Source organism: Lissotriton vulgaris, chromosome 8, assembly GCF_964263255.1.
Source record: "Lissotriton vulgaris chromosome 8, aLisVul1.2, whole genome shotgun sequence".
Taxonomy (NCBI): domain Eukaryota; kingdom Metazoa; phylum Chordata; class Amphibia; order Caudata; family Salamandridae; genus Lissotriton; species Lissotriton vulgaris.
This window is the reverse complement of record NC_141696.1, coordinates 1,509,645,119-1,509,668,349: the sequence shown is the minus strand read 5'-3', so window position 1 is coordinate 1,509,668,349 and position 23,231 is coordinate 1,509,645,119. Positions and strand designations below refer to the sequence as shown.

Here is a 23,231-nt window from a genome sequence, read left to right as displayed (position 1 = left end):
TTCTGAACTCTCTTTCCTCTGGCCGCTCTGGCAGCTCTCCCTGGTTCTGATCTCTCTCTGCTCTGGCCGCTTTCCCTGGTTCTGATCTCTCTCTGCTCTCGGTGATATCCCTGGTTCTGATCTCTCTCTTCTCTGTCCGCTCTCCCTGGTTCTGATCTCTCTATGCTCTGGCCGCTCTCCCTGGTTCTGATCTCTCTCTGCTCTGGGTGCTATCCCTGGTTCTTCTCTCTCTTTCCTCTGGCCGCTCTGGCCGCTGTCCCTGGTTCTGATCTCTCTTTCCTCTGGCTGCTCTCCCTGGTTCTGATCTCTCTCTCCTCTGTCCGCTCTCCCTGGTTCTGATCTCTCTTTCCGTTTTCCGCTTCCCTGGTTCTGAACTCTCTTTCCTCTGGCCGCTCTGGCCGCTGTCCCTGGTTCTGATCTCTCTTTTCTCTGGCCGCTCTCCCTGGTTCTGATCCCTCTCTATCCTTTGGCCGCTCTCCCTGGTTCTGATCTCTCTCTGCTCTGGTCGCTCTCCCTGGTTCTGATCTCTCTTTCCTTTTTCCGCTTCCCTGGTTCTGAACTCTCTTTCCTCTGGCCGCTCTGGCCGCTGCCCCTGGTTCTGATCTCTCTTTCATCTGGCCGCTCTCCCTGGTTCTGATCCCTCTCTATCCTTTGGCCGCTCTCCCTGGTTGTGATCTCTCTCTGCTCTGGTCGCTCTCCCTGGTTCTGATCTCTCTTTCCTTTTTCCGCTTCCCTGGTTCTGGACTCTCTTTCCTCTGGCCGCTCTCCCTGGTTCTGATCTCTCTATGCTCTGGCCGCTCTCCCTGGTTCTGATCTCTCCATGCTCTGGCCGCTCTCCCTGGTTCTGATCTCTCTCTGCTCTGGCCGCTCTCCCTGGTTCTGATCTCTCTATGATCCCGCCGCTCTCCTTGGTGCTGATCTCTCTCCGCCCTGCCTCTCGCGGCCCTCCACGCGCGCCCCTCGGCGCTCTCCACGGTGCTGCTCCTCGCGCCCCGCGCTCTGCGCCTGCGCGGCCAGCGCGCTGACGTCAGTCGGGCGGTCGCAGGCTGGCTGCCGGCTGCAGAGCGCGGAGCTCCCTCCCCGGCCGTGGCTGCCGCACTCCGCCCGCCCGCGCGCGCTCACTGCCATGAAGAAGTTCAATTTCCGCAAGGTGCTGGACGGCCTGACCGCCTCGAGCCCCGGCGGCGGGGGCAGCGCCGGGGGCGGCGCGGGCTCGGGCTCCGCGGGGGCGGGGGCCGCGGGGGGCGCGCTGTACCCGGGGGGCAGCGCGGCCGCGGTCTCCCCCCGAGAGCTGGAGGTGCAGGAGACCCTGAGCTCGGACCACTTCCAGCTGTGCAAGGTGAGAAGCCGGGCGGGGCGGGGGGCGAGCCCCGGGGGCACCGCTGGACACTGAGAGAGGGGAGTGACAGTTGGGATGGGGTGGAGGGGGGGTGGGGGGGATCGATCAAGAGATTGATGGGAGGGGGGGGGGGGGGGAGGCTCAGAGATATGAGGAAGAGACTGCTGGGAATAGACCTGGGGCACACCACTGAGAGGGGAGAGGGAGGAGGGAGTGACTGTTGGGATGGGGGGGGGGGTGATTAAGAGACTGATGGGACGGGGGGGGGGTTAAATGAGAAAGAGACCCATGGGCACATCAGTACACTGTGAGAGGGAAGGGGGAGGATTGAGTGACTGTTGGGATGGGGGGGGGTGGTGATTAAGAGACTGCTGGGGCTGGGGGGCTCGAAGACATGAGGAAGGACTGCTGGGGAGAGACCCTGGGGCACATCAATGTACACTGTGAGAGGGAGTGACTGTTGGGACGGGGTGGGAGTCGTTTAAGAGACTAATGGGACTGGTTTGGGGGAGTCAGTGACAGGTGGAAGAGACTGCTGGTAAAAGACCCCTTGGCACATCACTGTGTACTGTGTGGGGAGGGGCGAGGGAACAGGGAGTGACTGTTGGGGGTGGGGGGGGGGGGTCGATGTAGACACTGATGGGACGCGGGGGCGGGGGGGGGTTGATTGACATGAGGGCCAGACTGATGGGGTGAGACCCCAGGGCACATCACTGTACACTGTGAGACAGACGGTTGAGGGAAGAGGGAGTGACTGTTGAGACAGGGGTGAGGGAGAGGGTGGGGGGCACGATGAAGAGACTGATGGGATCTGAGTGACATGAGGGCCAGACCGCTGGGGCGAGACCCCTGTGCGCATCACTGTATACTTGTGTGTGGGGAATAGGGAGTGACTGTTGTGAGGGGGGTACGATGAAGAAACTGATTGGGACGTAGGTGGGGGCTGAGTGACATGAGGGAGAAACCATGGGCACATCATTGACGCTATGACGGGGTGAGGGAAGAAGGAGTGACTGTTGTGACGGGGTGGGTGTCGATGAAGAGACTAATGGGACTGGGGGTGGGGACTGCTTGACATGAGGGCCAGACCGCTGGGGCGAGACCCCTGGGCACATCACTGTATAGTGAGAGACAGACGGTTGAGGGAAGAGGGAGTGACTGTTGGGACAGGGGTGAAGGGGAGGCTGGGAGGGACGATGAAGAGACTGATGGGATCTGAGTGACATGAGAGAGAGACTGCTGGGGAGAGACCCTGTGCACATCACTGTATAATTGTATGTGTGGCGGGGGTCCGAGGGAACAGGGAGTGACTGGTGGGAGGGGGGGGGGGGGTACGATGAAGAGATTGATTGGGAGGTAGGTGGGGGCTGAGTGCCATGAGGGAGAGACCCCTGGGCACACCACTGTACGCCATGAGGGGTGAGGGAAGAGGGAGTGACTTTTGGGGGGCACAATGAAGAGACTGATGGGACTGGGGGCTGAGTGAAATGAGGGAGAGGCCGATAGTCGAGATGGCCCTGGGCACTCCACTGCACACTGTGAGAGGGGAGAGGGAGTGACTGTTGGGACGGAGGGGGTTCGATGAAGAGACTGATGGGACAGGGGGCTCAGAGACACGAGGAAGAGACTGCTGGGAATAGACCCCTGTGCACATCACTGTATACTGTTTCGGGAGGGGCGAGGGAACAGCGAGTGACTGTTGTGAGGGGGGGGGGGCATGATGAAGAGACTGGTGGGATCTGGGGGTGTCTGGGTGACATGAGAGAGAGTCTGCTGGGGAGAGACCCCTGTGCCCATCACTTTACACTTGTGGGTGGGGCGGGGGGGGGCGAGGGAACAGGGAGTGGCTGTGGGAGGGGGGGTACGATGAAGAGACTGATTGTAACGTTGGTGGGGGCTGAGTGCAATGAGGGAGAGGCCCCTGGGCACATCACTGTACGGTATGGGGGGGGGGGAGAGGGAGTGACTGTTGGGACAGGGGGGCACGGCGAAGAGACTGGTGGGACGTGGGGGGCTGGCTGACATGAGCGAGAGACTGCTGGGGAGAGACCCCTTGGCAAATCACTGTTTACTGTTAGAGGGGCGAGGAAAGAGATAGTGACTGTTGGGATGGGGAGGCGATGAAGAGACTGATGGGAGGTGGTTGGAGGTTGAGCGACATCAGGGAGAGACTGCTGCTGAGAGCCCCCTGGCCACATCACTGTGAGAGGGGCGAGGGAGTTGCTATTGGGAGGGGGAGATGAGACAGGTGGGTGGGGGTTGAGTGCCATGAGGGAGGGACCCCTGGGAACATACTGTACACTGTGAGTGGGGTGAGGGAAGAGGGAGTGACTGTTGGGGGGCACGATGAAGGGACTAATGGGACGTGGGGGTGGTTGAGTGACATGAGGGAAGGTCTGCTGGGGAGTGAGCCCTGGACACATCACTGTAGACTGTGTGGGGGTGAGGGTCTGTTGGGACGTGGGGTAGAGGGTACGACGTAGAGACTGATGGGACGTAGGTGGTGCTGAGTGACATGAGGAATAGACTGCTGGAGAGAGACCGCTGGGCACCTCACTGTGCCGTGTTAGAGGGAAGCGACAGCAGAGCGAGGGAGGAAGGAGACAGGAGTGACTGCTGATTGCGGCTGAGGTGTCAATGGGAAGGAGGGGTGACTGCTGGGACGATGGTGGGTGTCATAGGGCTGGAGTGAGAGACTGCATGGGGGAGACCCCTGGGCACATCAATGTGCAGTGGGAGTGGGCATAGGCTGCAGTGCGAGGGGAAATGGACTGGAGATATGGGGTTGAGTGTCACTGGGCAGGAGGCAAACCCTTCTGGGAAGAGGTCCCTGGGCACATCGCTGTGTAGAGTGAGAGGGAACGACTGCAGGACGAGGGAGCAGCGAGTAACTGCTGGGACGAAGGTGGCTCTCATCTGGCAGCAGGGAGAGACTGCTGGGGAGAGACCCTTGGGTACATAACTGCACAGTGTGAGAGGGCAGAAACTACAGGGCAATGGAAGAGGTACTGTTGAGACTGGGTAAGTGCCATGGGGCAGGAGGCCGAGACTGCTGTGGAGAGACCCCTGGGCACATCACTGTTGTGTGAGAGGGCAGAGACTGCTGGGGAGAGACCCCATTGGTACAGAGACTGTAGGGCAGTGAAATAGGGTACTAATGAGACTGAGGCGGGTGCCATGGGGCAGGAGGCAGAGACTGCCGGGGAAAACTCAGTGCTCAGATAATTTCCAGTGGTGCAATGTGAGGCGAGAGACAGCAGGTTGAGGGGAGATGATGGCAACTGGAGGAGGAGAGGGGCACTGTGGCTCCAGGAAGGCACTCCTGGGGAGACCCAGATGCTCAGTGAGAAATGGGGGGGGGGAGGGGGGACTACAGGGCGAGGGGTGCCTGCCCAGAGAAGATAGTGACGGCTGGTGACAGAGTGCTACTGATACAAGACCCCAGCTCGAGTGGGGAGGGAGGCTGCAGGGCGAGGTGAAGAGGGTGAACCTGGGGATGAAGAAGAGGAGGGTGAAGGGGCACCAGGGAGCGACTGAACGAGAGCCCCCGACCCAGCGGGCGACCGAAAGGCGAAGTGAGACGGGTGGGAGAAGGCTGGAGGGACAAGGAGCCTGCAGAGTGAGGGCCTGGGTGAGGTGGGGTGCTGGGGCTTGCGGGATGGACTACTTTGTGGACTGACTTCAGATCACCTCCATCTTGGCAAGGTGAGAAGGGGAGACGCTTCAGCGTGATGTGAGTGCGGGTGACTGCCAGGGGGAAAAAGACACCGCAGGGGAGACCCTGAGCTCAGGTTACTCTCAACTGTGCAAGAGTGCGGGGGTCTTTGCGGCGCGAGGGCAACTCTCCCAGGAGAGGGGCTGTAATGGCACCGGAGGGGGCGGGAGGGGCACGCTGCTGGAGAGACCGAGCTATTGTCGCTTCAACAGGGCACGGTGTGGGGGAGACACCCGGGACGGCAGGGACGGGGGCGTTGAGGGGGTGGAGGCAACGAGCAGAGCCTGGCAGGCGTGGAGGAGTGCGGGGTGTACAAGGGAGAGACTGCGGAGATATTTTGGAAACGGCAGCCGAGGAGAGGGGTGGTTACTGGGCATGCCACACTGTTAGAGGCTGGGAAGAGATGGCTGAATGGACACTGGTGGGTGTGAGAGGACAGGGGCCACAGACGTGCTGGGAATCTGAGGGAGAAACTCACAAAAGCCTTAGGGAGAGATTTGGGAACCTATTTCTGGGGGGGAGAGGGGGTTGATGGAGGTGGGACTGTGGAAAACATTGGTGGCGGACACATTGCATGGGAGAGGCAGAGAAGAACACCGCTGGAAAGGATGCTGGTGGGGGCAGACTGGCATGGGAGAGATATTAGACGAAGGCACTTCCTGTGGAGAGACGGCAGTGGGGAGGAAATGATGGTAGAAGAGACTGCTGGAGATAGACTGCAGGGGCAGATTATGCCGATGACAGAGCAAGTTGTAAACGAACACTGCTGTAGTTGTGTGTACCAGCAAGAGGTCGCCAGGAAGAGGCTGCTGGAAAGAGACTGCCAAGAGAAACAACGCTGGGGAATAGGGCCATGTGGGTGAGACCATTAGAGGAAGTGACTGCCGAGGAGAGAGTGAGGGTGGATTGTGGAGGAGCAGCTTCACAGGAGAGGAGAGGCGAGGCTGTGGAGAGACAGTGCTAGGATGAAGAACGAGAAATAATGTAATGGTAGGTGAAGAAAGCGGAGATAGACTGCTGCACCGGTGCATGTATGGGAAGAGAGCGCTAATGGTAGGTGAAGAAAGCGGAGGTAGACTGCTGCACCGGTGCATGTATGGGAAGAGAGCGCTAATGGTAGGTGAAGAAAGCGGAGGTAGACTGCTGCACCGGTGCATGTATGGGAAGAGAGCGCGGGAGAAGAGAGTGGAGAAGAGGTGGTCGAGACAGTCGAATACCGAGGAGGAGATGTCTGAGGGAAAACATTGCTGACGGGGGCATGTGGGAAAAGACTTGCTTGTGAAGAGACAGCTGCGCGTGTATGGGAAGAAGTCTTCTGCAGAAGAGAACGCTAGCTCGGCTGCGAACTAAAGAGACCGACTTGTGCTCACAAGAGCAGGACCTTATTTCAGAGAACTGGAAAGACGACTGTCGGTTTAAGGGCTTACATATCTGTAGCTTGTGGATGGGAAAGACTGCTTTGTGTATGTCAAAAAGAGACTGTTGTCCGACTATGACTTGAAAAGGGTTTCATGTGTGCAGGGTTACGTGACTTGAGTGGCAGGAAGTGGACGTCACCTCTGTGTTTTTGTGTGTTTGCAGGATACTCCTGTCTGAGCACACTGTGTGAAATAGATTACTGTGTGTGTGATCAAGCAACAGAGACTGCAGGGCCTGACTACCACAGGAGACATTTAGATTACCGTATTTGTTATCACTAAGGAGAGACTGCATGCTTGTCTGCCACGCGGGACATTTCTGCTCTGAATGTCTCTGGACCAGTGGTTTTACGAGAAATGACCCCCCAGCAGAGTCTGAAAAGGGGCCCCGGTGGAGGGCCTGTTGTTGTGACGAGAAGAGACGGCTGTGTGTGTCTGCAGATGTCAGACTGCTCTGTATGTGTTCCGGGGGCCTGTTGTGTGCACGAGAAGAGACGGCTGTGTGTCTGCGGCTGTCAGACTGCTGTGTTTGTGTATGGAAGGCCTGTTGTGTGCACGAGAAGAGACGGCTGTGTGTCTGCGGATGTCAGACTGCTGTGTTTGTGTATGGAAGGCCTGTTGTGTGCACGAGAAGAGACGGCTGTGTGTCTGCGGATGTCAGACTGCTGTGTTTGTGTATGGAGGGCCTGTTGTTGGTGGGAGAAGAGACGGCTGTGTGTCTGCGGATGTCAGACTGCTCTGTATGTGTTCCGCGGGCCTGTTGTTGGCATGAGAAGGGACGGCTGTGTGTGTCTGCAGATGTCAGACTGCTGTGTTTGTGTATGGAGGGCCTGTTGTTGGTGGGAGAAGGGACGGCTGTGTGTGTCTGCAGATGTCAGACTGCTGTGTTTGTGTATAGAGGGCTTGTTGGCGCGAGAAGAGACGGCTGTGTGTCGGCGGATGTCAGACTGCTGTGTTTGTGTATGGAGGGCCTGTTGTTGGCACGAGAAGAGACGGCTGTGTGTGTCTGCAGATGTCAGACTGCTGTGTATGAGTATGGAGGGCTTGTTGTTGGCAGGAGAAGGGACGACTGTGTGTGTCTGCGGATGTCAGGCTGCTGTGTTTGTGTATGGAGGGCCTGTTGTTGGCACGAGAAGAGACGGCTGTGTGTGTCTGCAGATGTCAGACTGCTGTGTTTGTGTATGGAGGGCCTGTTGTTGGCACGAGAAGAGACGGCTGTGGGTGTCTGCAGATGTCAGACTGCTGTGTTTGTGTATGGAGGGCCTGTTGTTGGCACGAGAAGGGACGGCTGTGTGTGTCTGCGGATGTCAGACTGCTGTGTTTGTGTATGGAAGGCCTGTTGTGTGCACGAGAAGAGACGGCTGTGTGTCTGCGGATGTCAGACTGCTGTGTTTGTGTATGGAAGGCCTGTTGTGTGCACGAGAAGAGACGGCTGTGTGTCTGCGGATGTCAGACTGCTGTGTTTGTGTATGGAGGGCCTGTTGTTGGTGGGAGAAGGGACGGCTGTGTGTGTCTGCAGATGTCAGACTGCTGTGTTTGTGTATAGAGGGCTTGTTGGCGCGAGAAGAGACGGCTGTGTGTCGGCGGATGTCAGACTGCTGTGTTTGTGTATGGAGGGCCTGTTGTTGGCGCTAGAAGAGACGAATGTGTGTCGGCGGATGTCAGACTGCTGTGTTTGTGTATGGAGGGCCTGTTGTTGGTGGGAGAAGGGACGGCTGTGTGTGTCTGCAGATGTCAGACTGCTGTGTTTGTGTATAGAGGGCTTGTTGGCGCGAGAAGAGACGGCTGTGTGTGTCTGCGGATGTCAGACTGCTCTGTCTGTGTTCCGGGGGCCTGTTGTTGGCACGAGAAGGGACGGCTGTGTGTGTCTGCGGATGTCAGACTGCTGTGTATGAGTATGGAGGGCCTGTTGTTGGCATGAGAAGAGACGGTTGTGTGTCTGCGGATGTCAGACTGCTGTGCATGTGTATGGAGGGCCTGTTGTTGGCACGAGAAGAGACGGCTGTGTGTGTCGGCGGATGTCAGACTACTGTGTTTGTGTATAGAGGGCTTGTTGGTGCGAGAAGAGACGGCTGTGTGTGTCTGCGGATGTCAGACTGCTCTGTATGTGTTCCGGAGGCCTGTTGTTGGCACGAGAAGAGACGACTGTGTGTGTCTGCGGATGTCAGACTGCTGTGTTTGTGTATGGAGGGCCTGTTGTTGGCACGAGAAGGGACAGTTGTGTGTCTGCGGATGTCAGACTGCTGTGTATGAGTATGGAGGGCCTGTTGTTGGCACGAGAAGAGACGGCTGTGTGTCTGCGGATGTCAGACTGCAGTGTTTGTGTATGGAGGGCCTGTTGTTGGCACGAGAAGAGACGGCTGTGTGTGTCGGCGGATGTCAGACTACTGTGTTTGTGTATAGAGGGCTTGTTGGTGCGAGAAGAGACGGCTGTGTGTGTCTGCGGATGGCAGACTGCTCTGTATGTGTTCCGGGGGCCTGTTGTTGGCACGAGAAGGGACGGCTGTGTGTGTCTGCAGATGTCAGACTGCTGTGTTTGTGTATGGAGGGCCTGTTGGTGCCAGGAGAAGAGACGGCTGTGTGTCTGCATTTGTCAGGCTGCTGTGTATGTGTATGGAGGGCCTGTTGTTGGCGGGAGAAGGGACGGCTGTGTGTGTCTGCACCTGTGAGACTGCTCTGTATGTGTTCAGGGGGCCTGTTGTTGGCACGAGAAGGGACGGCTGTGTGTGTCTGCAGATGTCAGACTGCTGTGTTTGTGTATGGAGGGCCTGTTGTTGGTGGGAGAAGGGACAGCTGTGTGTGTCTGCAGATGTCAGACTGCTGTGTTTTTGTATAGAGGGCTTGTTGGCGCGAGAAGAGACGGCTCTGTGTGTCTGCGGATGTCAGACTGCTCTGTATGTGTTCCGGGGGCCTGTTGTTGGCACGAGAAGGGACGGCTGTGTGTGTCTGCGGATGTCAGACTGCTCTGTATGTGTTCCGGGGGCCTGTTGTTGGCACGAGAAGAGACGGCTGTGTGTCTGCGGATGTCAGACTGCTGTGTATGTGTATGGAGGGCCTGTTGTTGGCACGAGAAGAGACGGCTGTGTGTGTCGGCGGATGTCAGACTACTGTGTTTGTGTATAGAGGGCTTGTTGGTGCGAGAAGAGACGGCTGTGTGTGTCTGCGGATGTCAGACTGCTCTGTATGTGTTCCGGGGGCCTGTTGTTGGCACGAGAAGAGACGGCTGTTTGTGTCTGCGGATGTCAGACTGCTGTGTTTGTGTATGGAGGGCCTGTTGTTGGCACGAGAAGGGACAGTTGTGTGTCTGCGGATGTCAGACTGCTGTGTATGAGTATGGAGGGCCGGTTGTTGGCACGAGAAGAGACGGCTGTGTGTCTGCGGATGTCAGACTGCTGTGTATGTGTATGGAGGGCCTGTTGTTGGCACGAGAAGAGACGGCTGTGTGTGTTGGCGGATGTCAGACTACTGTGTTTGGGTATAGAGGGCTTGTTGGTGCGAGAAGAGACGGCTGTGTGTCTGCGGATGTCAGACTGCTCTGTATGTGTTCCGCGGGCCTGTTGTTGGCATGAGAAGGGACGGCTGTGTGTGTCTGCAGATGTCAGACTGCTGTGTTTGTGTATGGAGGGCCTGTTGTTGGTGGGAGAAGGGACAGCTGTGTGTGTCTGCAGATGTCAGACTGCTGTGTTTGTGTATAGAGGGCTTGTTGGCGCGAGAAGAGACGGCTGTGTGTGTCTGCGGATGTCAGACTGCTCTGTATGTGTTCCGGGGGCCTGTTGTTGGCACGAGAAGGGACGGCTGTGTGTGTCTGCGGATGTCAGACTGCTCTGTATGTGTTCCGGGGGCCTGTTGTTGGCACGAGAAGAGACGGCTGTGTGTCTGCGGATGTCAGACTGCTGTGTATGTGTATGGAGGGCCTGTTGTTGGCACGAGAAGAGACGGCTGTGTGTGTCGGCGGATGTCGGACTACTGTGTTTGTGTATAGAGGGCTTGTTGGTGCGAGAAGAGACGGCTGTGTGTGTCTGCGGATGTCAGACTGCTCTGTATGTGTTCCGGGGGCCTGTTGTTGGCACGAGAAGAGACGGCTGTGTGTGTCTGCGGATGTCAGACTGCTGTGTTTGTGTATGGAGGGCCTGTTGTTGGCACGAGAAGGGACAGTTGTGTGTCTGCGGATGTCAGACTGCTGTGTATGAGTATGGAGGGCCTGTTGTTGGTACGAGAAGAGACGGCTGTGTGTCTGCGGATGTCAGACTGCTGTGTATGTGTATGGAGGGCCTGTTGGCACGAGAAGAGATGGCTGTGTGTGTCGGCGGATGTCAGACTACTGTGTTTGTGTATAGAGGGCTTGTTGGTGCGAGAAGAGACGGCTGTGTGTCTGCGGATGTCAGACTGCTCTGTATGTGTTCCGCGGACCTGTTGTTGGCACGAGAAGGGACGGCTGTGTGTGTCTGCAGATGTCAGACTGCTGTGTATGAGTATGGAGGGCCTGTTGTTGGCGCGAGAAGAGACAGATGTGTGTCTGTGGATGTCAGACTGCTGTGCATTTGTATTGTGGGCCTGTTGGCACGAGAAGGGACGGCTGTGTGTGTCTGCAGATTTCTGACTGCTGTGTATAAGTACAAAGGGCCTGTTGTTAGCATAAGAGATGGCTGTGTGTCTGCGCCTGTCAGACTGCTCTGTATGTGTTCGGGGGGCCTGTTGTTGGCAGGAGAAGGGACGGCTGTGTGTGTCTGCAGATGTCAGACTGCTGTGTTTGTGTATGGAGGGCCTGTTGGTGCCACGAGAGGAGACGGCTGTGTGTGTCTGCGGATGTCAGACTGCTGTGTATGTGTTTGGAGGGCCTGTTGTTGGTTCAAGAAGGGACGGCTGTGTGTCTGCGGATGTCAGACTGCTGTGTATGTGTTCGGAGGGCCTGTTGTTGGTTCAAGAAGGGACGGCTGTGTGTCTGCGGATGTCAGACTGCTCTGTATGTGTTCGGGGGGCCTGTTGTTGGTGCGAGAAGGGACGGCTGTGTGTGTCTGCAGATGTCAGACTGCTGTTTTTGTGTATGGAGGGCCTGTTGTTGGTGGGAGAAGGGACGGCTGTGTGTCTGCGGATGTCAGACTGCTCTGTATGTGTTCGGGGGGCCTGTTGTTGGTGCAAGAAGGGACGGCTGTGTGTCTGCGGATGTCAGACTGCTCTGTATGTGTTCGGGGGGCCTGTTGTTGGTGCGAGAAGGGACGGCTGTGTGTGTCTGCGGATGTCAGACTGCTGTGTATGTGTATCGAGGGCCTGTTGTTGGTGCAAGAAGGGATGGCTGTGTGTCTGCGGATGTCAGACTGCTGTGTATGTGTTCGGAGGGCCTGTTGTTGCCACGAGAAGAGACGGCTGTGTGTGTCGCGGATGTCAGACTGCTCTGTATGTGTTCGGATGTCAGACTGCTCTGTATGTGTTCGGAGGGCCTGTTGTTGCCACGAGAAGGGACGGCTGTGTGTCTGCGGATGTCAGACTGCTCTGTATGTGTTCGGGGGGCCTGTTGTTGGTAAAAGAAGGGACGGCTGTGTGTCTGCGGATGTCAGCCTGCTCTGTATGTGTTCGGGGGGCCTGTTGTTGGTGCGAGAAGGGACGGCAGTGTGTGTCTGCAGATGTCAGACTGCTGTGTATGTGTATCGAGGGCCTGTTGTTGGTGCAAGAAGGGACGGCTGTGTGTCTGCAGATGTCAGACTGCTCCGTATGTGTTCGGGGGGCCTGTTGTTGGTGCAAGAAGGGACGGCTGTGTGTCTGCGGATGTCAGACTGCTGTGTATGTGTTCGGAGGGCCTGTTGTTGCCACGAGAAGAGACGGCTGTGTGTGTCGCGGATGTCAGACTGCTCTGTATGTGTTCGGAGGGCCTGTTGTTGGCACGAGAAGAGACGGCTGTGTGTCTGCGGATGCTAGACTGCTCTGTATGTGTTCGGAGGGCCTGTTGTTGGCACGAGAAGAGACGGCTGTGTGTCTGCGGATGCTAGACTGCTCTGTATGTGTTCGGGGGGGGCCTGTTGTTGGCGCGAGAAGGGACGGCAGTGTGTGTCTGCAGATGTCAGACTGCTCTGTATGTGTTCGGGGGGCCTGTTGTTGGTGCAAGAAGGGACGGCTGTGTGTCTGCGGATGTCAGACTGCTGTGTATGTGTTCGGAGGGCCTGTTGTTGCCACGAGAAGAGACGGCTGTGTGTGTCGCGGATGTCAGACTGCTCTGTATGTGTTCGGAGGGCCTGTTGTTGGCGCGAGAAGGGACGGCAGTGTGTGTCTGCAGATGTCAGACTGCTGTGTATGTGTATCGAGGGCCTGTTGTTGGTGCAAGAAGGGACGGCTGTGTGTCTGCAGATGTCAGACTGCTCTGTATGTGTTCGGGGGGCCTGTTGTTGGTGCAAGAAGGGACGGCTGTGTGTCTGCAGATGTCAGACTGCTGTGTATGTGTGTCTGCGGATGTCAGACTGCTGTGTATGTGTTCGGAGGGCCTGTTGTTGCCACGAGAAGAGACGGCTGTGTGTGTCGCGGATGTCAGACTGCTCTGTATGTGTTCGGAGGGCCTGTTGTTGGCACGAGAAGAGACGGCTGTGTGTCTGCGGATGCTAGACTGCTCTGTATGTGTTCGGAGGGCCTGTTGTTCGCACGAGAAGAGACGGCTGTGTGTCTGCGGATGCTAGACTGCTCTGTATGTGTTCGGGGGGGGCCTGTTGTTGGCGCGAGAAGGGACGGCTGTGTGTGTCTGCAGATGTCAGACTGCTGTGTATGCGTTCGGGGGGCCTGGGGAGAGGCGAGGCTGTTGTTGGCACGTTAGGTGACTGCTGTGAGTGCGTGTTCCTTTAAGGAAATGGAGAGTCTGAAGATGATTCTTGGACTGTGGTGAAGGGAGCGAGGAAAGGCCTGCGCCTTTAAGGGCACTCACTGCTTCGGGGAGCAGTTGGATAGGATGTATTGTGTACATGGCGGGGGCGCTCGAGCTGAATGGCCATGTGCTGGGAAGAGAACTGGCGTCTGCATACATGGCATCAAATGCGTCTGTTGTGTGCATCTGTTGCGGCAATGGGAGAGCCTGCTGTGTGTGCAAGGACGGGTGGGCCGGGGAGACACGCGCACACAACCACATGCACACGCATGTACCTACACACACACATGCACTTGTGTGTACCTACACACACACACATGCACACGCGTGTACCTACACACACACATGCACATGTGTGTACCTACACACACACACACACACATGCACACGCATGTACCTACACACACACACACGCACATGTGTGTACCTACACACACACATGCACACGTGTGTACCTACACACACACACACACACATGCACACATGTACCTACACACCCAAGCGCACCCGCATGTACCTACACGCACACACACATATACTCTTTCTCTCTCACACGTGTGTGTATGCGTACTAGAGCAACTGCTTGAGCCTATGCAGCTGCTGTATATGTGTATGGAGCAGGGACAGCTTAAGGATTTCGGGGGCCCCGGGTCAAATGTAATTTGGGAGCCCCTGTTCGGAACAGCTCAGGATCCATGATCTAATGTCAGCTCTTTCCTGCCCTCTTTGGCCAGCTCACTGGAAGTGCACAGGCCCACTGGTAGTGCACAGGCTCACTGGAAGTGCACAGGCTCACTGGAAGTGCACAGGCCCACTGGCCATATCCTAAACGTGTTTACATTGATACTGTAGGATAGCGACCAGTTTTCAATATGAGAATATACGGCAGCAGCTCACCACTATTATTGTGCAAATAATCTTTGAACCCCCACACGTTTCAAGTTTGAGAGGTCGTGTTTTGATCTAAAACAACGTTTTTTTATGGATGTTGCTGGTGCTGAAAAACAAACATTTCTCTGAAAATGTCTATACTATACTCTCATACATCACCCACATTAAAATTGAAATAAAGGAAAATTGTGTTTAAAACAATATGTACAAAAAGTATCCAAGGTCATAAGGGCAACACTCAGCAGAACAAAGGTGGCTGCGTCAAGGAGGGGGTCATCTGAAAGGCTGGGGCCACTTTGACCATGCCTTTAAACGCCTCTGGTATGTAAGCAAGAGGCTTCAGACTGCTGCCTGCATTTGGGTTTGCAAGAGGCTGCTGCCTGCATCTGGGATTGCAGGCGGCTGCTGCCTGCATCTGGGATTGCAGGAGGCTGCTGCCTGCATCTGGGATTGCAAGAGGCTGCTGCCTGCATCTGGAATTGCAGGAGGCTGCTGCCTGCATCTGGGATTGCAAGAGGCTGCTGCCTGCATCTGGGATTGCAAGAGGCTGCTGCCTGCATCTGGGTTTGCAGGCGGCTGCTGCCTGCATCTTGGATTGCAGGAGGCTGCTGCCTGCATCTGGGATTGCAAGAGGCTGCTGCCTGCATCTCTCAGGGCATGAGGCTACTGCCTGCATCTGGGATTGCAAGAGGCTGCTGCGGCATGAGGCAAGATACTGCTGCTTACATCGCTCAGGGCATGAGGCAGGAGTCTGCTGCCTGCATCTGGGACTGCAAGAGACTGCTGACCGTGTCTCATGGGTGGCCGGGGTGTGAGAGAGACCCCCTGGTCCTATATGGATCCAGAGGCCTGAGCTGAGAGAGCAGCCGCACGACTGCTGCACGTGTCTCATGGGTGGCCGGGGTGTGAGAGAGACTCCCTGGTCCTAGATGCATCCGGAGGCCTGAGCTGAGAGAGCAGCCGCAAGACTGCTGACCGTGTCTCATGGGTGGCCATTGTGGGAGAGAGACCCCTTGGTCCTAGATGCATCTGGAGGCCTGAGCTGACCGTGTCTCATGGGTGGCCAGGGTGTGAGAGTGACACCCTGGTCCTATATGGATCCAGAGGCCTGTGCTGAGAGAGCAGCCACACGACTGCTGACTGTGTCTCATGGGTGGCCGTGGTGTGAGAGAGACCCCCTGGTCCTAGATGCATCCAGAGGGCTGAGCCGGGGGAGCAGCCACACGCATGCTGACCGTGTCTCATGGGTGGCCGTGGTGTGAGAGAGACCCCCTGGTCCTAGATGCATCCAGAGGGCTGAGACGGGGGGCAGCCACACGCCTGCTGACCGTGTCTCATGGGTGGCCGTGGTGTGAGAGAGACCCCCTGGTCCTAGATGCATCCAGAGGGCTGAGCCGGGGGAGCAGCCACACGCATGCTGACCGTGTCTCATGGGTGGCCGTGGTGTGAGAGAGACCCCCTGGTCCTAGATGCATCCAGAGGGCTGAGCGGAGAGAGCAGCCGCACGACTGCTGCACGTGTCTCATGGGTGGCCAGGGTGTGAGAGAGACCCCCTGGTCCTAGATGCATCCGGAGGCCTGAGCTGAGAGAGCAGCCACACGCCTGCTGACCGTGTCTCATGGTTGGCCGGGGTGTGTGAGAGAGACCCCCTGGTCCTAAATGCATCCGGAGGCCTGAGCTGAGAGCGCAGCTTCACGACTGCTGACCGTGTCTCATGGGTGGCCAGGGTGTGAGAGAGACCCCCTGGTCCTAGATGCATCCAGAGGGCTGAGCCGGGGGAGCAGCCACACGCATGCTGACCGTGTCTCATGGGTGGCCAGGGTGTGAGAGAGACCCCCTGGTCCTAGATGCATCCAGAGGGCTGGGCCGGGGGAGCAGCCGCACGACTGCTGCACGTGTCTCATGGGTGGCCGGGGTGTGAGGGAGACCCCCTGGTCCTAGATGCATCTGGAGGCCTGAGCTGAGAGAGCAGCCACACGACTGTTGCTCTGGTCTCATGGGTGGCCGGGGTGCGACAGAGACGCTCTGGTCCTAGATACACCTGAAGGCCTGAGCTAAGAGAGCAGCCGCACGACTGCTGCATGTGTCTCATGGGTGGCCGGGGTGTGAGAGAGACTCCCTGGTCCTAGATGCATCCGGAGGCCTGAGCTGAGAGAGCAGCCGCACGACTGCTGACCGTGTCTCATGGGTGGCCATTGTGGGAGAGAGACCCCTTGGTCCTAGATGCATCTGGAGGCCTGAGCTGAGAGAGCAGCCACACGACTGCTGACCGTGTCTCATAGGTGGCCGGGGTGTGAGAGAGACACCTTGATCCTAGATGCATCCGGAGGCCTGAGCCGAGAGGGCAGCCTCACGACTGCTGACCGTGTCTCATGGGTGGCCAGGGTGTGAGAGAGACCCCCTGGTCCTAGATGCATCTAGAGGGCTGAGCCGGGGGAGCAGCCACACGCATGCTGACCGTGTCTCATGGGTGGTGGGGTGTGAGAGAGACCCCCTGGTCCTAGATGCATCCAGAGGGCTGAGCCAGGGGAGCAGCCACACGCATGCTGACCGTGTCTCATGGGTGGCCAGGGTGTGAGAGAGACCCCCTGGTCCTAGATGCATCCAGAGGGCTGAGCCAGGGGAGCAGCCACACGCATGCTGACCGTGTCTCATGGGTGGCCGTGGTGTGAGAGAGACCCCCTGGTCCTAGATGCATCCAGAGGGCTGAGCCGGGGGAGCAGCCACACGCATGCTGACCGTGTCTCATGGGTGGCCAGGGTGTGAGAGTGACACCCTGGTCCTATATGGATCCAGAGGCCTGTGCTGAGAGAGCAGCCGCACGACTGCTGCACGTGTCTCATGGGTGGCCAGGGTGTGAGAGAGACCCCCTGGTCCTAGATGCATCCAGAGGGCTGAGCCAGGGGAGCAGCCACACGCATGCTGACCGTGTCTCATGGGTGGCCAGGGTGTGAGAGTGACACCCTGGTCCTAGATGCATCCAGAGGGCTGAGACGGGGGGCAGCCACACGCATGCTGACCGTGTCTCATGGGTGGCCAGGGTGTGAGAGTGGCACCCTGGTCCTATATGGATCCAGAGGCCTGTGCTGAGAGAGCAGCCACACGCCTGCTGACCGTGTCTCATGGGTGGCCAGGGTGTGAGAGTGACACCCTGGTCCTATATGGATCCAGAGGCCTTAGCCGGGGGAGCAGCCACACGCCTGCTGCACGTGTCTCATGGGTGGTGGGGTGTGTGAGGAGCCCCCTGGGCCTAGATGCATCCGGAGGCCTGAGCTGAGAGACCAGCCACACGACTGCTGAACCGGGGTGTGAGAGAGACACTCTCGTCCTAGATGCATCCAGAGGCCTGAGCTGAGAGAGCACCCGCACGACTGTTGCTCTGGTCTCTTGGTTGGCCATTGTGTGAGAGAGACCCCTTGGTCCTAGATGCATCCGAAGGCCTGTGTCTCATGGGTGGCCAGGGTGTGAGGGAGACCCCCTGGTCCTAGATGCATCCGGAGGCCTGAGCTGAGAGAGCAGCCACACGACTGTTGCTCTGGTCTCATGGTTGGCCATTGTGTGAGAGAGACCTCTTGGTCCTAGATGCTTCCGGAGGCCTGTCTCTCATGGGTGGCCAGGGTGTGAGGGAGACCCCCTGGTCCTAGATGCATCCGAAGGTCTGAGCTGAGAGAGCAGCCACACGACTGCTGCACGTGCCTCATGGTGGCCCGGGTGTGAGAGAGGTAAAGGGCCTTTTATTTTGGAGGATTCTGTGAGGAGCAGAACCCTATCTTATGGCGGTATATCCAGCATGCATGGGTAAAGGCTCGTTTATTGCTATGATGGGGAGGAAGCTGTTTTTGGCAGGAGCAGATCTTATGTCTGTCTGTACATCACGCTGGTAGAAAGTGATATTTTGTTCCTATGACTTGGAAGGAGGCTGCATGGAGTGGAACCAGCTTGTGTGCCAACCTAGCCTGTGCACATGGGCAAAGCCAGTTTTTTGTATGATGGAGGAGGAGGTCTGAGGAACAGGCCGGGGTCTCAGATGGGGCGTCTAGTTTGACTGTTTTCATCTTCTCCTGAAGGCCAGCAATGAATGTCCAGGTTTACTCCCTGCTCAGCTTACCAACTACCACAACAATTCTTGTTTCCCTTCATACGCCAACACATGCTTTCTTGTTACAATGCACTGGGTTCCAATTAAATTCAATTGCCCATGAAATAGCAGGAAAGTTTCGCATCTTGGGTAGAAAATAGAGGTCCAAGAGTGAACGAAAGCAGGAGGAGGTGTTGAAGTATCTGTACGGTTTGCTCTGTGTGGTTTTATTTTCCCAAACCGTGCATAGGTGCAAAGTCACCCAGAGGTCTGCCAGGTGTTTCTTTGCTCTTGCCCTGTATTGTTTTTTCCAAACTGTACATAGGTGCCAAGTCACCCATAGGTCTGCGTACATAGGTGCCAAGTCAGCCAGAGGTCTGCTTACATAGGTGCCAAGTCAGTCAGTGGTCTGCGTACATAGATGCCAAGCCAGAGGTCTGCCAGGTGTTTCTTTGCTCTTGCTCTGTGTGGTATTGTTTTGCGAAACCGTGGATAGGTGCCAAGTCAGCCAGAGGTGTGCCAGGTGTTTCTTTGCTCTTGCTCTGTGTGGTATTGTTTTGCGAAACCGTGGATAGGTGCCAAGACAGCCAGAGGTCTGCCAGGTGTTTCTTTGCTCTTGCTCTGTGTGGTATTGTTTTGCGAAACCGTGGATAGGTGCCAAGTCAGCCAGAGGTGTGCCAGGTGTTTCTTTGCTCTTGCTCTGTGTGGTATTGTTTTGCGAAACCGTGGATAGGTGCCAAGTCAGCCAGAGGTCTGCCAGGTGTTTCTTTGCTCTTGCTCTGTGTGGTATTGTTTTGCGAAACCGTGGATAGGTGCCAAGTCAGCCAGAGGTCTGCCAGGTGTTTCTTTGCTCTTGCTCTGTGTGGTATTGTTTTGCCAAACCGTGGATAGGTGCCAAGTCAGCCAGAGGTCTGCCAGGTGTTTCTTTGCTCTTGCTCTGTGTGGTATTGTTTTGCCAAACCGTGGATAGGTGCCAAGTCAGGCAGAGGTCTGCCAGGTGTTTCTTTGCTCTTGATATGTGTAGTATTGTTTTTTCCAAACCGTGGATAGGTGCCAAGTCAGCCAGAGGTGTGCCAGGTGTTTCTTTGCTCTTGCTCTGTGTGGTATTGTTTTGCCAAACCGTGGATAGGTGCCAAGTCAGCCAGAGGTCTGCCAGGTGTTTCTTTGCTCTTGCTCTGTGTGGTATTGTTTTGCCAATCCGTGGATAGGTGCCAAGTCAGCCAGAGGTCTGCCAGGTGTTTCTTTGCTCTTGCTCTGTGTGGTATTGTTTTGCGAAACCGTGGATAGGTGCCAAGTCAGCCAGAGGTCTGCCAGGTGTTTCTTTGCTCTTGATATGTGTAGTATTGTTTTTTCCAAACCGTGGATAGGTGCCAAGTCAGCCAGAGGTGTGCCAGGTGTTTCTTTGCTCTTGCTCTGTGTGGTATTGTTTTGCGAAACCGTGGATAGGTGCCAAGTCAGCCAGAGGTGTGCCAGGTGTTTCTTTGCTCTTGCTCTGTGTGGTATTGTTTTGCGAAACCGTGGATAGGTGCCAAGTCAGCCAGAGGTGTGCCAGGTGTTTCTTTGCTCTTGCTCTGTGTGGTATTGTTTTGCGAAACCGTGGATAGGTGCCAAGTCAGCCAGAGGTCTGCCAGGTGTTTCTTTGCTCTTGCTCTGTGTGGTATTGTTTTGCCAAACCGTGGATAGGTGCCAAGTCAGCCAGAGGTCTGCCAGGTGTTTCTTTGCTCTTGCTCTGTGTGGTATTGTTTTGCCAAACCGTGGATAGGTGCCAAGTCAGCCAGAGGTGTGCCAGGTGTTTCTTTGCTCTTGCTCTGTGTGGTATTGTTTTGCGAAACCGTGGATAGGTGCCAAGTCAGCCAGAGGACTGCCAGGTGTTTCTTTGCTCTTGCTCTGTGTGGTATTGTTTTGCCAAACCGTGGATAGGTGCCAAGTCAGCCAGAGGTGTGCCAGGTGTTTCTTTGCTCTTGCTCTGTGTGGTATTGTTTTGCCAAACCGTGGATAGGTGCCAAGTCAGCCAGAGGACTGCCAGGTGTTTCTTTGCTCTTGCTCTGTGTGGTATTGTTTTGCCAAACCGTGGATAGGTGCCAAGTCAGCCAGAGGACTGCCAGGTGTTTCTTTGCTCTTGCTCTGTGTGGTATTGTTTTGCCAAACCGTGGATAGGTGCCAAGTCAGCCAGAGGTGTGCCAGGTGTTTCTTTGCTCTTGCTCTGTGTGGTATTGTTTTTTCCAAACCGTGGATAGGTGCCAAGTCAGCCAGAGGTGTGCCAGGTGTTTCTTTGCTCTTGCTCTGTGTGGTATTGTTTTGCGAAACCGTGGATAGGTGCCAAGTCAGCCAGAGGTCTGCCAGGTGTTTCTTTGCTCTTGCTCTGTGTGGTATTGTTTTGCGAAACCGTGGATAGGTGCCAAGTCAGGCAGAGGTCTGCCAGGTGTTTCTTTGCTCTTGCTCTGTGTGGTATTGTTTTGCGAAACCGTGGATAGGTGCCAAGTCAGCCAGAGGGCTGCCAGGTGTTTCTTTGCTCTTGCTCTGTGTGGTATTGTTTTGCGAAACCGTGGATAGGTGCCAAGTCAGCCAGAGGTCTGCCAGGTGTTTCTTTGCTCTTGCTCTGTGTGGTATTGTTTTGCGAAACCGTGGATAGGTGCCAAGTCAGCCAGAGGTCTGCCAGGTGTTTCTTTGCTCTTGCTCTGTGTGGTATTGTTTTGCCAAACCGTGGATAGGTGCCAAGTCAGCCAGAGGTGTGCCAGGTGTTTCTTTGCTCTTGATATGTGTAGTATTGTTTTTTCCAAACCGTGGATAGGTGCCAAGTCAGCCAGAGGTCTGCCAGGTGTTTCTTTGCTCTTGCTCTGTGTGGTATTGTTTTGCGAAACCGTGGATAGGTGCCAAGTCAGCCAGAGGTCTGCCAGGTGTTTCTTTGCTCTTGCTCTGTGTGGTATTGTTTTGCGAAACCGTGGATAGGTGCCAAGTCAGGCAGAGGTCTGCCAGGTGTTTCTTTGCTCTTGACATGTGTGGTATTGTTTTGCCAAACCGTGGATAGGTGCCAAGTCAGCCAGAGGTGTGCCAGGTGTTTCTTTGCTCTTGCTCTGTGTGGTATTGTTTTGCCAAACCGTGGATAGGTGCCAAGTCAGCCAGAGGTGTGCCAGGTGTTTCTTTGCTCTTGCTCTGTGTGGTATTGTTTTGCCAAACCGTGGATAGGTGCCAAGTCAGGCAGAGGTCTGCCAGGTGTTTCTTTGCTCTTGACATGTGTGGTATTGTTTTGCCAAACCGTGGATAGGTGCCAAGTCAGCCAGAGGTGTGCCAGGTGTTTCTTTGCTCTTGCTCTGTGTGGTATTGTTTTGCCAAACCGTGGATAGGTGCCAAGTCAGGCAGAGGTCTGCCAGGTGTTTCTTTCCTCTTGATATGTGTAGTATTGTTTTTTCCAAACCGTGGATAGGTGCCAAGTCAGCCAGAGGTGTGCCAGGTGTTTCTTTGCTCTTGCTCTGTGTGGTATTGTTTTGCCAAACCGTGGATAGGTGCCAAGTCAGCCAGAGGTCTGCCAGGTGTTTCTTTGCTCTTGCTCTGTGTGGTATTGTTTTGCGAAACTGTGGATAGGTGCCAAGTCAGCCAGAGGTCTGCCAGGTGTTTCTTTGCTCTTGCTCTGTGTGGTATTGTTTTGCGAAACTGTGGATAGGTGCCAAGTCAGCCAGAGGTCTGCCAGGTGTTTCTTTGCTCTTGCTCTGTGTGGTATTGTTTTGCGAAACCGTGGATAGGTGCCAAGTCAGCCAGAGGTGTGCCAGGTGTTTCTTTGCTCTTGCTCTGTGTGGTATTGTTTTGCCAAACCGTGGATAGGTGCCAAGTCAGCCAGAGGTCTGCCAGGTGTTTCTTGGCTCTTGCTCTGTGTGGTATTGTTTTGCGAAACCGTGGATAGGTGCCAAGTCAGCCAGAGGTGTGCCAGGTGTTTCTTTGCTCTTGCTCTGTGTGGTATTGTTTTGCGAAACCGTGGATAGGTGCCAAGTCAGCCAGAGGTGTGCCAGGTGTTTCTTTGCTCTTGCTCTGTGTGGTATTGTTTTGCGAAACCGTGGATAGGTGCCAAGTCAGCCAGAGGTCTGCCAGGTGTTTCTTTGCTCTTGCTCTGTGTGGTATTGTTTTGCGAAACCGTGGATAGGTGCCAAGTCAGCCAGAGGTCTGCCAGGTGTTTCTTTGCTCTTGCTCTGTGTGGTATTGTTTTGCCAAACCGTGGATAGGTGCCAAGTCAGCCAGAGGTCTGCCAGGTGTTTCTTTGCTCTTGCTCTGTGTGGTATTGTTTTGCGAAACCGTGGATAGGTGCCAAGTCAGCCAGAGGTCTGCCAGGTGTTTCTTTGCTCTTGCTCTGTGTGGTATTGTTTTGCCAAACCGTGGATAGGTGCCAAGTCAGCCAGAGGTCTGCCAGATGTTTTATTGCTCTTTCTCTGTGTGGTATTGTTTTTCCAAACCGTGGATAGGTGCCAAGTCAGCCAGAGGTCTGCCAGGTGTTTCTTTGCTCTTGCTCTGTGTGGTATTGTTTTTTCCAAACCGTGGATAGGTGCCAAGTCAGCCAGAGGTCTGCCAGGTGTTTCTTTGCTCTTGCTCTGTGTGGTATTGTTTTGCCAAACCGTGGATAGGTGCCAAGTCAGCCAGAGGTGTGCCAGGTGTTTCTTTGCTCTTGCTCTGTGTGGTATTGTTTTGCCAAACCGTGGATAGGTGCCAAGTCAGCCAGAGGTCTGTGTACATAGGTGCCAAGTCAGCCAGAGGTGTGCCAGGTGTTTCTTTGCTCTTGCTCTGTGTGGTATTGTTTTTTCCAAACCGTGGATAGGTGCCAAGTCAGCCAGAGGTCTGCCAGGTGTTTCTTTGCTCTTGCTCTGTGTAGTATTGTTTTTTCCAAACCGTGGATAGGTGCCAAGTCAGCCAGAGGTGTGCCAGGTGTTTCTTTGCTCTTGCTCTGTGTGGTATTGTTTTGC

The 23,231-nt window shown here is 55.8% G+C and overlaps 1 protein-coding gene across 5 annotated transcripts in view; it reads left to right on the top strand.

Moving 5' to 3' along the window:
* The first annotated feature begins 1,051 nt into the window (after positions 1 to 1,051).
* Positions 1,052 to 23,231, top strand: part of STXBP5L (syntaxin binding protein 5L) — a 1,891,501-nt gene continuing 1,869,321 nt past the window's right edge. For all 5 annotated transcript variants that reach the window (XM_086935625.1, XM_086935622.1, XM_086935624.1 and 2 more), the window contains exon 1: positions 1,052 to 1,339. In XM_086935625.1, coding sequence (XP_086791751.1) covers positions 1,127 to 1,339 — 213 coding nt within the window. In that variant the 5' untranslated portion in view covers positions 1,052 to 1,126. The remainder of the gene's footprint in view (positions 1,340 to 23,231) is intronic.